This window comes from Oncorhynchus kisutch, linkage group LG30 (genome assembly GCF_002021735.2).
Source record: "Oncorhynchus kisutch isolate 150728-3 linkage group LG30, Okis_V2, whole genome shotgun sequence".
Classification (NCBI taxonomy): domain Eukaryota; kingdom Metazoa; phylum Chordata; class Actinopteri; order Salmoniformes; family Salmonidae; genus Oncorhynchus; species Oncorhynchus kisutch.
The window spans coordinates 8,041,049-8,054,182 of NC_034203.2; the positions used below are offsets into that span (position 1 = coordinate 8,041,049).

General features: G+C 43.5%; 1 protein-coding gene across 1 annotated transcript in view; it reads right to left on the reverse strand.

The window, feature by feature from the left end:
• Positions 1 to 1,168: 1,168 nt before the first annotated feature.
• The window catches only part of LOC109875391 (carboxyl-terminal PDZ ligand of neuronal nitric oxide synthase protein), a 30,534-nt gene continuing 18,568 nt past the window's right edge, over positions 1,169 to 13,134 (reverse strand). Inside the window, exons 9-10 of the mRNA XM_031809675.1 lie at positions 11,329 to 11,497; positions 1,169 to 5,768 (exon numbers count right to left, since the gene is read on the reverse strand). Of these exons, the coding sequence (XP_031665535.1) occupies positions 5,251 to 5,768; positions 11,329 to 11,497 (687 nt within the window). The 3' untranslated portion in view covers positions 1,169 to 5,250. The remainder of the gene's footprint in view (positions 5,769 to 11,328; positions 11,498 to 13,134) is intronic.

The window sequence follows — 13,134 nt, forward strand, 5'->3', positions numbered from 1 at the left end:
TCAATATTAGTCATTTCTATCCTACTTGAAATAAAATCAAGGGAGGGAAAACATTTGCTACCGTCGGCAACACCACCAGACTGAGAGTAGCAAGCCCCTATCAGTGGTCAGCAGGCATATCGAAACAACATCGGTGCACTGGTCTCTGGCTTATCGATTTGACTCGTGCAGCCCAGTCAACCACCAAAACGGTCTTGAGGGGCAACAAATCTACCCAATTAGCTGATTTTCTTTCCATACACCCGTCCTTTAGACACACCCATACTCCGGTCACCATATTGGGCTGCAGCTGCCCATACTTGCCAAAGGCGAGAAGGCAGGCGGTTTTCTTATCGATCTGCTTATCGTGGACAGATTTTGACAGGAGTAAACACTCTCCGCCTCCATAAAAGACCGGCCACAGATGGAGATCAGGAGGGACTGACCTCTGTACATGGACAGCCTAACTGTTATCGGTCCTTGTTTGAGAGTAAACTAGATATTTTGTAGCTATAGGCTAGACATGCCTTCAGTGTCAGGAGCAAAAAATTGATAACTAGGTTTTATTATACGAAAAGGATATAATAAACATTGTCCTGACTGTGTTTGATGTTTGTTGGCCCAGGTTTTGTTCTCTAATTTCCAATAATCATTATCACAGTGCTCTTCTTAGTACTCATCTGCAGGCCACTGTGAGTGTTACCTCAAAGCACAAAGAGCATATTTGGGCTGTTACCATACTGCAATTTTTACTACTTTCCTTTGTAGTCTCAATACAGGGTGTGTCAGTCCTACAGAGTTGTGCCTTTTGACAATATACTCTGACAACCAGAAGAAATAGGGTGTGACTATCTCTGTCTCAAATATTGATAGGATTGTTACATTATCTGGTTAAAACATGTTTTTGGCATGTTTTTAAGCTAATAATGTAGGATTTGTTGAGCAAGTGTCACATACTTTTGGCAGCACTTTTAGCCGAATCAGCTGCAGTGCCTTCAGAAAGTATTCACACCACTTTCCTTTTTCCACTTTTTCCTGCATTTAAAATAGATTAAAATTGAGATTTTGTGTCACTGGCCTACACATAATACCCAATAATTTCGAAGTGGAATTATGTTTTTATTAATATTTACAAATTAATAAAAAAATGAAAAGCTGAATATTTTTCTTGATATTCATGGAACTTTTGGCTGCACTTTAAGCTGAAGCACTGAAAATACTGATTTAGAAATGACCGTCATATCAGCTATATAGTCATGAAGTCAACCATCAGACAGGGGCACACACCTTCAGAACTCTGATGAGTCAAAACACTCGATTCCATAAACATCAAATGTTTTCCAGCATTTACGTGTTCGACCTCATTAGCTACCCAAAGTTAGGCAACAGGGAGGTATCAGTAGTCTTGTCACGTTGAGCTTAACGAATGCTCCCAAGGGTACTGACCCAATCCGGAGACCAGCGCTGTTGTCTTCTCACTCTCCCAGTTAGGCCGGCACCTTTAAAAATGATCTCAACACAGTCCCCAGACAGAAAATAGCTATAAATACCCACAGAGACAGATAGTTGAAAAGGTCAACGTTAGTTGGAGAACGGAAAGTCGTATCCAGAGGAGAATCGGTGCTGAATATGAGAAGAGCAGACATGGGTTCAAATACTATTTGAAATCATTTCAAATACTTCAGCTGTGCTTGATTGAGCTTGCCTTTTGCAATGGATGTAATAGAACAGTCCCAAAAGTGCACCCCCCGCCCATCTTAAAGCGGATGCTTAAAATATTTGAAAGATTTCAAATAGTATTTGAACCCGGGTCTGGATAAGGTGAACTACGGATGTGTCCCAATTGGCACCCTATTCACTATGTAGTGCACTTATTTTGATCAGGTTTTGTTCAAACGTAGTGCCCTACATAGGGAATAGGGTGCCATCTGGGACACCTTCTAAGACAGTAAGCTATTTTTAATTCATTCAGATGAGCTAAAAGAGGAGATACATCGAACATGGCATTTGAGAATGGGTGTTTAATTCAGTGAGGAGAGCATTAGTGACATCACACCTAACTTAGAATGCACTTAGTCAGTTGTCCAACTGGATGTATCTTCCCTTTCCACTTTTTGTACACTTTCATATCAGAAAAGACATGAAAATAAACTATTGAGAGTGTCATGAAGTTGGCCTGGGGGTAGGTTTATGACAGTCATAAATACCTCTTCCCCCCTTTTACCTCTCTCTACCCTACTGATGTTACATTTGCAAACACCTTGGTTAACATAGAGATTCTGGGAACATCAGAAGGTGGTGCGAAATGAACTATATTCTGGTATTCCAACCAATTGAACATATGCGGTGGTACTTAATGAATATGATGTCAGTTTGGTTGTCATCTGAGACATTCTCATCAATGATAAGATGACAAACTCTACAGTGGAAAGTCTACACATCAGAGTTATCGGATTCACATGGAATTGTTGTTCAATTTAAATGTTTGAATATGAAATTTTTCGTGATGGGATGAAATGTGATTTTAGCTTCTAAAATGTGAGATTTGGGTTTTCATACGGTTAGGGCTATGCTCAATCAGTGGCCCGCCCCTGTGAAGGGACATGGGCTATAAAACTTTTCAAACACGCCCTCCTCTCCCTTCCTATATAAAGCCTTGACGACAATGTAACCTCCTGTTCCGAGGATGTGAGGACGACGGTCCGATGTCAGAATGGTTCAGGTAACTACAGAACGAAGCCAACATCAGCGTGAGCTTTGGTTGCGAATGGTATGTACTTTGAACTCTTATTCACTACAGAAGTGATACCCCCTAGCCGTTGAGTTAGCAACAGCAGCTGCAAATGCAGGTTAGGAAGGAACAGACAGAGTATCCCATCTACCACACAACGACATTACTACAACGTATCCAATTTACCAGCAGAGACATTCTTCAAAGGACAAAGGACTCGGTTGGGCAACACTGCCTTCCATCTACCACCAACCTACCGAAGCGCAGCTCAGAGTAAATATTTATTGCATTTTCCTTTTCCAAATGGGCGGTAATTTAGAATGCATAAGATTCTGTATTTACGATAGCACAGCTTCGCCCTTTGTTCCTCAGTCTTCCCGCTCTTTCACTCAAACCCAGCCCTTTTCTTTTGTGTAACCAGCTGTCATATCTGTTCCGCCCGCTAGGGACTTTTTCCTTTATGACGTAATTTGAAATCAAGTTACGATTTAATTATGTGTATGTGTAATTAGTTAGGTATTTAGTAAATAAATAATTAAACCCAATTTTGTATTGCGGATTCAATTTGTTAGCCAGGGTTCCAAGAACTAACAACTTTCAGATGAGACTGAATTAAGATGATGATTAATATTGACTGCTATTGATGTAAAATATTACTAGGTCTTTAAGAGTTTATTCGGAAGATAACAGCTCTATAAATATTATTTTGTGGTGCCCCAACTCTCTAGTTAATTACATTTACATGATTAGCACAATCAGGTAATGTTAATTACGGAGAAATTATTTTATAGAATAGCATGTCATATCACTTAATCCGGCATAGCCAAAGACACGACAAGAGAGAGTAGAGTGGAGAAATAGTCAAACACAAAAATGGAGGGTGACAGGGAAAAATTGTGTGTGTGTGAGGGAGAGTGAGAGAGTAAAACATAAAAAAAGAGAGCGCTGTAAGCGATGTATCGATTTGGAGAACGCTCAAAGACGTGGTCCCAATACGATGAGTCAGTGGCTTGGAGCCGACTCAAAAAGTTCTGCCTGTTTGACAGCTGGGCCATTAGAACATGACAATGCAGCATTGGTGCAGTACGGAGACATGGGGGAGCAGTGACAGCCAAGCTGCAGGGAGAGCAGAACCTGCTAAATATGCTGCTGCTGATTTTGTTACACACACACACCTCTGTGTTGCAAACAAATTGTCCTTAGGGGGATGATAAAGTCAGTAAATGTCTAAAGAGTAGTGATATATTGTTGGCTCCAAACTGAATCCTAACTGCCTTAATCTTGGGAGAGGGAAAAAAATCACTACGTTGAGCTACTGTAGATATAGGCGTAATAACATTTGGGCTAAGTGATATTCAATTGGCTTCAAACCTCTACTCTATTAGTGCTTCAACACCTGCTTTTCTTGCTGTTTGGGGTTTTAGGCTGGGTTTCTCTACAGCACTTTGAGATATCAGCTGATGTACGAAGGGCTATATAAATACATTTGATTTAAATGTGATATTAGAGACTAGTGAGATATTATTGGTTCCATCTAAACCCTAGCATGCCTTGTATTGGGAGAGAGGGTAAATAACTGTGGTGAGATATATTGTACACTTAAGGCGTCCGCTTCCGGAACAGATCATGCATATATTATGACGCCATTTTGTGAAGTTTTTGTTTGTTTTGGTCTTCGGCAAGGGTTTGTTCGGCTGTTTGTGAACACAAAAGAAATTGAGGCAAGCTGATGTTCGGAGCCAAAGTCTACGCCCCTTCATCAGTCATTGGTCAAGAGTAGGGATTATTCAATGAAGTGTGTGTTGTCATTCAACAAAAGACAACTCATTTTCGTTTTTTTCTTTCTTCAATTGCACCAAACAAACAACAACTTTTTGGGTGTATGATATTGAGTTGGCTCAAAAGTGAATCGTACCAAAGTCTTGGGAAAGAGGACTTATTGCATGGAGCATCACGGTGGAGGAAAACTTGAATGTAAACTGTCTTGAATCAATTGTCAGTCACAAATGAGATCCAGTCATGTAATACAGCACTAGTACAGCCAGCTTTTGAAGTTCGCAGTCTTTACATTAGACGTTTACTCATTTTCAATCCATTCAAAGTCTTTTCGTCAACAAAAAAAAAACAACGCCAACGACTGGCCATGCTGGGTGTGTTTCACTATTACACAATGCTTCAATAACACAGACCAGAACCACATATTTAGACAGCTGTGACACAAACTACAGCTACACTGCAGTAAGCCCAGGAGAGCAGGAACAGCAGCAGCAAGTCAAGTGCTGAGTCAAAATGTATGAAAAAATGTAAACACATTCAAGTTACACATGTAATTAACTGCAACAGATATAAACAAACATCAGACAAACGTGACCAAATATAAACAAAAACAAAATATCCAACAAATACAAAAAATGCAACAAACAAATATCAAACAAAAGGACTGCAGAGCAGAGTTTGGAGGGTGGTGAACAGTTAACACCATAGAACTGTAGACTGTGTGATATGATTTCGTTCTTGGGTGAAGTCGAAGCCGCGGAGGGCTACACGGCCACCTCATCACCCAGACAGTCCGCGGGGCTCTCCGCATTCATTACGTTGAACAGAAGTGCCGCGCCCTCAGGCCGCGCCCCCTCACCCCGCCCCCAGCTGTCCCTGTCACTGCTCTCATCCGCGTTGGACTCGTACTCCGAACCTATCCCCGACTCCCGGAAACGGAGGAGCTCCAGGGCTCCAAGAACCCCCAGAGGGGAGTCCCCGCCTGGGCAGCCCGAGCATGGACTCTCGGCCTCCTGGTTCTGGCTCTCGTGGTTGTCCCCTCCCCCACTGTGGGGGAAGCGGAAGCACTCCAGCCTCACTCCGCCCAGGCCCAGAGAGTGGCTGTCCGGGGCCCTGGTCCCTGGAGGAGAGGCCCCTGGTAGGATGGAGGACCAGGGGCCATTGGTTATCTGGGGCTGACCCTGCAGGGGGCCCATGGAGATGTGGGTGGTGGTGATGTCATGTAGCAAGGAGGGGGGCTTGGCACGGAAGGTGATCTCCAGCAGACTGTCTTGGGAGCCCACTGTGGAGAGAAGAGAGAGAATTTGTTGGAATGGAGGAAAGAAGATGATTGGAGGGAATATAGCGAGAGGAAGTGAGTTGAGGACAGGACTGAGAGAGGAGATGATGATAGATTAAAAAGGGCAAGATGACAGTGTTGCTTACGAGCTGTGATGTCAATGTGGATAATTATTTTAAAAACTCAGCAGAAAAAGAAACGTCTTCACTGTCAACTGTGTTTATTTTCAGCAATCTTAAAATGGAAATATATGTATGAACATAAGATTCAACAACAGACATAAAATGAACAAGTTCCACAGACATGTGACTAACGGAAATGGAATAATGTGTCCCTGAACAAAGGGGAGGTCAAAATCAAAAGTAACAGACCGTATCTGGTGTGGACACCAGCTGCATTAAGTACTGCAATGCAGCTCCTCATGGACTGCACCAGATTTGGCTGGTTCTTGCTGTGAGATGTTACCCCACTCTTTCACCAAGGCACCCGCAAGTTCCCGGTATTTCTGGGGGGAATGGCTCTACCCCTCACCCTCCGATCCAACAGGTCCCAGACGTGATCAATGGGATTGAGAACGGGCTCGTCACTGGCCACTGACATTCCTTGCAGGCAATCACACGCAGAACGAGCAGTATGGCTGGTGGCATTGTTATGCTGAAGGGTCATGTCAGGGTCATGTCAGGATGAGCCTGCAGGAAGGGTACCACATGGAGGAGGATCTTCCCTGTAACACACAGCATTGAGATTGCCTGTAATGACAACAAGCTCAGTCCGATCATGCTGTGACACACCACCCCAGACCATGACGGACCCTCCACCTCCAAATCGATCCCGCTCCAGAGTACAGACCTCGGTGTAACGCTCATTCCTGCGACGATAAACGCGAATCCGACCATCACCCCTGGTGAGACAAAACTGCGACTCGTCAGTGAAGAGCACTTTTTGCCAGTCCTGTCTGGTCCAGCGACGGTGGGTTTGTGCCCATAGGCGACATTGTTTCCAGTGATGTCTGGTGAGTACCTGCCTTACAACAGGCCTACAGTCCAGCCTCTTAGCCTATTGCGGACAGTCTGAGCACTGACGGATGGATTGTGCGTTCCTAGTGTAACTCGGGCAGTTGTTGTTGCCATCCTGTACCGAACATCACACCATCCTGTAGGTGTGTTGTTACACGTGGTTTACCACTGCGAGGACGATCTGCTCTCCGTCCTGTCTCCCTGTAGCGCAGTCTTAGGCATCTCACAGTACAGACATTGCAATTTATTTCCCTGGCCACATCTGCAGTCCTCATGCCTCCTTGCAGCATTCGTAAGGCATGTTCACGCAGATGTGCATCTTTCTTTTTGTGTTTTTCAGAGTCAGTAGAAAGGCCTCTCAGTGTCCTAAGTTTTCATAACTGTGACCTTATTTGCCTACCATCTGTAAGCTGTTAGTGTCTTATCCCAGAGAGGTTATGTGGGACACTAGCATCCCACCTGGCCAAAAGCCATTTCGCAGAGCGCGAAATTCAAATAAATTACTGTAAAAAAATCAAACTTTCATGAAATCACACATGTAAGATACCAAATTAAAGCTACACGTGTTGTGAATCCAGCCAACATGTCAGATTTCAAAAATGCTTTTCGGCGGAAACAAACGATGCTGTTATCTGAGGATAGCACCTCCGTAAACAAAAGAGAGAAAACATATTTCAACCCTACAGGCACGACACAAAACGCAGAAATATGAATATAAATCATGCCTTACCTTCGACGAGCTTCTTCTGTTGGCACTCCAATATGTCCCATAAACATCAAAAATGGTCCTTTTGTTCAATTAATTAAGTCGATATACACTGCTCAAAACAAATAAAGGGAACACTTAAACAACACAATGTAACTCCAAGTCAATCACACTTCTGTGAAATCAAACTGTCCACTTAGGAAGCAACACTGATTGACAATAAATTTCACATGCTGTTGTGCAAATGGAATAGACAACAGGTGGAAATTATAGGCAAATAGCAAGACACCCCCAATAAAGGAGTGGTTCTGCAGGTGGTGACCACAGACCACTTCTCAGTTCCTATGCTTCCTGGATGATGTTTTGGTCACTTTTGAATGCTGGCGGTGCTTTCACTCTAGTGGTAGCATGAGATGGAGTCTACAACCCACACAAGTGGCTCAGGTAGTGCAGCTCATCCAGGATGACACATCAATGCGAGCTGTGGCAAGAAGGTTTGCTGTGTCTGTCAGCGTAGTGTCCAGAGCATGGAGGTGCTACCAGGAGACAGGCCAGTATATCAGGAGACGTGGAGGAGGCCGTAGGAGGGCAACAACCCAGCAGCAGGACTGCTACCTCCGCCTTTGTGCAAGGAGGAGCAGGAGGAGCACTGCCAGAGCCCTGCAAAATGACCTCCAGCAGGCCACAAATGTGCATGTGTCTGCTCAAACGATCAGAAACAGACTCCATGAGGGAGGTATACCCCTGCCCGACGTCCACGGGGGGGGGGGGGGGGGGGGGGTTGTGCTTACAGCCCAACACCGTGCAGGACGTTTGGCATTTGCCAGAGAACACCAAGATTGGCAAATTCACTACTGGCGCCCTGTGCTCTTCACAGATGAAAGCAGGTTCACACTGAGCACATGTGACAGACGTGACAGAGTCTGGAGACGCCATGGAGAACGTTCTGCTGCCTGCAACATCCTCCAGCATGACCGGTTTGGCGGTGGGTCAGTCATGGTGTGGGGTGGGGTGGCATTTCTTTGGGGGGGCCGCACAGCCCTCCATGTGCTCGCCAGAGGTAGCCTGACTGCCATTAGGTACAGAGATGAGATCCTCAGACCCCTTGTGAGACCATATGCTGGTGCGGTTGACCCTGGGTTCCTCCTAATGCAAGACAATGCTAGACCTCATGTGGCTGGAGTATCAGCAGTTCCTGCAAGTGGAAGGCATTGATGCTATGGACTGGCCCGCCCGTTCCCCAGACCTGAATCCAATTGAGCACATCTGGGACATCATGTCTCGCTCCATCCACCAACGCCACGTTGCACCACAGACTGTCCAGGAGATGGCGGATGCTTTAGTCCAGGTCTGGGAGGAGATCCCTCAGGAGACCATCCGCCACCTCATCAGGAGCATGCCCAGGCGTTGTAGGGAGGTCATACAGACACGTGGAGGCCACACACACTACTGAGCCTCATTTTGACTTGTTTTAAGGACATTACATAAAAGTTGGATCAGCCTGTAGTGTGGTGTTCCACTTTAATTTTGAGTGTTACTCCAAATCCAGACCTCCATGGGTTGATAAAAATTATCAATGGAAATCAAATGTGTGATTTTGTTATCAGCACATTCAACAATGTAAAGAAGAAAGTATTTAATAAGAATATTTCATTCACTCAGATCTAGGATGTGTTATTTTAGTGTTCCCTTTATTTTTTTGAGCAGTGTATATCCAAAATGTCCATTTATTTGGCGAGATTGATCCAGAAAAACACCGGTTCCAAAAACACCGGAGCAACGTGACTACAACATTTTTCAAAATGTACCTATAAACTTTGCCAAAACATTTCAAACTAGTTTTGTAATACAACTTTAGGTATTTATTAAAGTAAATAATCGATCAAATTGAAGATGGGATGATCTGTGTTCAATACAGGAAGAAAACAAACCGACGCTACCTTTCTGGTCACGCACCTCTAACAAACAGTACACTTGAAGTGACCCTCATTTTGAACACGGCTACTTCTGCATTACACTAAGGAAAACCTCAACCAATTTCAGCCTGCTACATAAGTTCTGTTATACTCACAGACATTATTCAAACAGATTTAGAAACTTCAGAGTGTTTACAATCCACATCTACAAATAATATGCATATCTTATCTTCTGGGGATGGGTAGCAGGCAGTTGAATTTGGGCATGCATTTCATCAAGACCTGAAAATACTGCCCCCTATCACCAAAAAGTTAATGACCGTTCCACAGGTGCATGTTCATTAATTGTTTATGGTTCATTGAACAAGCATGGGAAACCGTATTTAAACCCTTTACAATGAAGATCTGTGGAGTTATTTGAATCTTTACGAATAAATCTTTGAAAGACAGGGTCCTGAAAAAGGGACGTTTCTCTTTTTGCTGAGTTGACATAACAGTTCAGAATCACCTGTGTGAAAGGAAGAGCAAGAGAACCAAAGAAAGAGAAGGGAGGCATGACGAGAGGGTGAGAGAGGAGAAGAGAAACAAGGATGAAGAGGGTGAGTGGAGAAAAAGGGATGAAGAGATAAGATGGAGGGATGATGAGAGATGGATGAAGAAAGAGAGGGGGAGAGAAATAAATGGAAGAGGGAGAGAGATGAAGAGAACAAGGGATGAAGAGAGAAGGAGGAATAAAGAAAGGCAGACAATCAAAGAGCGAAGGGATGAAGAAAAAGTAAGAGATGCCACTCCTATTTGAAAGTGTTCCCTCAGGTCTGGTGGGAAGGAAAAGTAATTCCGCTACCAAAGAACAGTAAAGCCCCCTTTACTGGCTCAAATAGTCAACCAATTAGCCTTCTCTCTTTCTTAGTAAACTTTTGGAAAAAAATGTGCTTGTCCAGATAATGCTTTTTACAGTAAACAAATTGACAGACTTTCAGCACGCTTATAGGGAAGGAGATTCAACATGTACGGAAGACACTTACACAAATGACTGATGATTGGCTGAGAGAAATTGATGATAAAACAATTGTGGGAGCTGTTTGGTTAGACCTCAGTGCGGCTTTTGACATTATCGATCATAGTCTGTTGCTGGAAAAACGCATGTGTTATGGCTTTACACCTCCTGCTATATTGTGTCTGTCTAACAGAACACCAAGGGTGTTGTTTAATGGAATCCTCTCCAACAAAATCCAGGTAGAATCAGGAATTCCCCAGGGCAGCTGTTCTAGTACCCTTACATAATAAAGAGCTGCAGTCAGTTTCAAAATGGGTTGCAAGAAATAAGTTAGTCCTAAATATTTCAAAAATTAAAACCATTGTATTTGGGACAAATCATTTACTAAAACCTAAACCTCAACTAAATCTAGTAATGAATAATGTGGAAAATGAGCATGTTGAGGTGACTAAATTGCTTTGAGTAACCCTGGAGTAATGTTGTCTGGTTAAACTACTAGCAAACAACTTGGACACCCATGCATAACCCACAAGACATACCACCACAATCACAATCTCAAAGTCCAGAACAGATTATGGGAGGCGCACGTTACTACATAGAGCCATGTAAGCAGTAGAATCAGATTTTAAAAAACAGATAAAAACACACTTCATGGAAAAGCGGGGACTGTGAAGAGACACACACATTATAACACACACTCTACATACAAGTACACATGGATTTTGTATTGTAGATATGTGGTAGTAGAGTAGTGGCCTGAGGGCACACACAATGTATTGTGAAAAGTTTTATGAGATGTAATATTTTTGATTGTACATAACTGTCTTAATGTTGCTGGACCACAGGAATAGTGTCCGGCAACATTAAGGCAGGAACTAATGGGGATCCTTAATAAATAATACAAATGGGAAGAAGAACCACCACTCACTGGAGCTGAGTCCTGCAACAGATTTGAGCTCCAGCTCCTGGATCTGATTGACCAGTAGGGAGATGTGCTGCAGTAGATCAGTGTTCTGCAGTAGGAGTCTCTGAACCCGGGCCTGGGCGTCTGTCCTGGCACACACCTCCACTGACAGCTGGTCCTGGAGCAAGCGCACCTAGGTAGGCATACGTAGAAGAGAGGTTAGAGTGCACACACACATATACACTACCGGTCAAACGTCTTAGAACACCTACTCATTCAAGGGTTTCTCTTTATTTTTACTATTTTCTACATTGTAGAATAACCGCGAAGACATAAAACCTAGGATATAACACATATGGAATCATGTAGTAACAAAAAATGTGTTAAATCAAAATACATTTTGTGTTTGTGTAACGGCGTTCTTCGTTTGTTGAAAGAGAGTCGGACCGAAATGCAGCGTGGTGGTTACTCATGACTTTAATGGAAAAGTGAACACATGAAATAACTATACAAAAATACAAAACAACAAACGGAACGTGAAACTTCATTACAGCCTATCTGGTGAAACTACACAGAGACAGGAACAATCACCCACGAAATACAAAGTGAAACTCAGGCTACCTAAATATGGTTCCCAATCCGAGACAACGAGAATCACCTGACTCTGATTGAGAACCGCCTCAGGCAGCCAAGCCTATACTAGACACACCCCTAATCAACCACAATCTCAATGCCTACAAAAACCCCAATAAGACAATACAATAACCCCATGTCACACCCTGGCCTGAACAAATAATTAAAGAAAACACAAAATACTAAGACCAAGGCGTGACAGTTTGAGATTCTTCAAATAGCCACCCTTTGCCTTGATGACAGCTTTGCACACTCTTGGCAATCTCTCAACCAGCTTCACCTGGAATGCTTTTCCAACAGTCTTGAAGGAGTTCCGACATATGCTGAGCACTTGGCTACATTTCCTTCACTCTGCGGTCCGACTCATCCCAAACCATCTCAATTTGGTTGAGGTTGGGGGATTGTGGAGGCCAGGTCATCTAATGCAGCACTTCATCACTCTCCTTGGTCAAATAGCCCTTACACAGCCTGGAGGTGTGTTGGGTCATTGTCTTGTTGAAAAACAAATACTAGTCCCACTAAGCCCAAACCAGATGGGATGGCGTATCACTGCAGAATGCTGTGGTAGTCACGGTGGTTAAGTGTAATAAGTGGTGTAAAAATAAATCACAGACAGTGTCACCAGCAAAGCACCCCGACACCATAACACCTCCTCCTCCATGCTTTACGGTGGGAAAGACTCATGCAGAGATATTGCGTTCACACACACTGCGTCTCACAAAGACACAGTGGTTGGAACCAAAAATCTCCAATTTGGACTCTCCAATTTGTCAATTGCTCATGTTTCTGACTCCTAAGCAAGTCTCTTCTTATTGGTGTCCTTTAGTAGTGGTTTCTTTGCAGCAATTCGACCATGAATGCCTTATTCACACTCTCCTCTGAACAGTTGATGTTGAGATGTGTCTGAAACTTCAACTCTGAAGCATTTATTTGGGCTGCAATGTCTGAGCTGGTAACTCTAATGGACTTGTCCTTTGCAGCAGAGGTAACTCTGGGTCTTCCATTCCTGTGGCGGTCCTCATGAGAGCCGGTTTCATCATAGCGCTTGATGGTTTTTGCAACTGCACTTGAAGAAACTTTCGAAGTTCTTGAAATGTTCCGTATTGACTGACCTTCATGTCTTAAAGTAATGATGGGCTGTTGTTTCTCTTTGCTTATTTGAGCTGTTCTTGCCATAATATGGACTTGGTCTTTTAC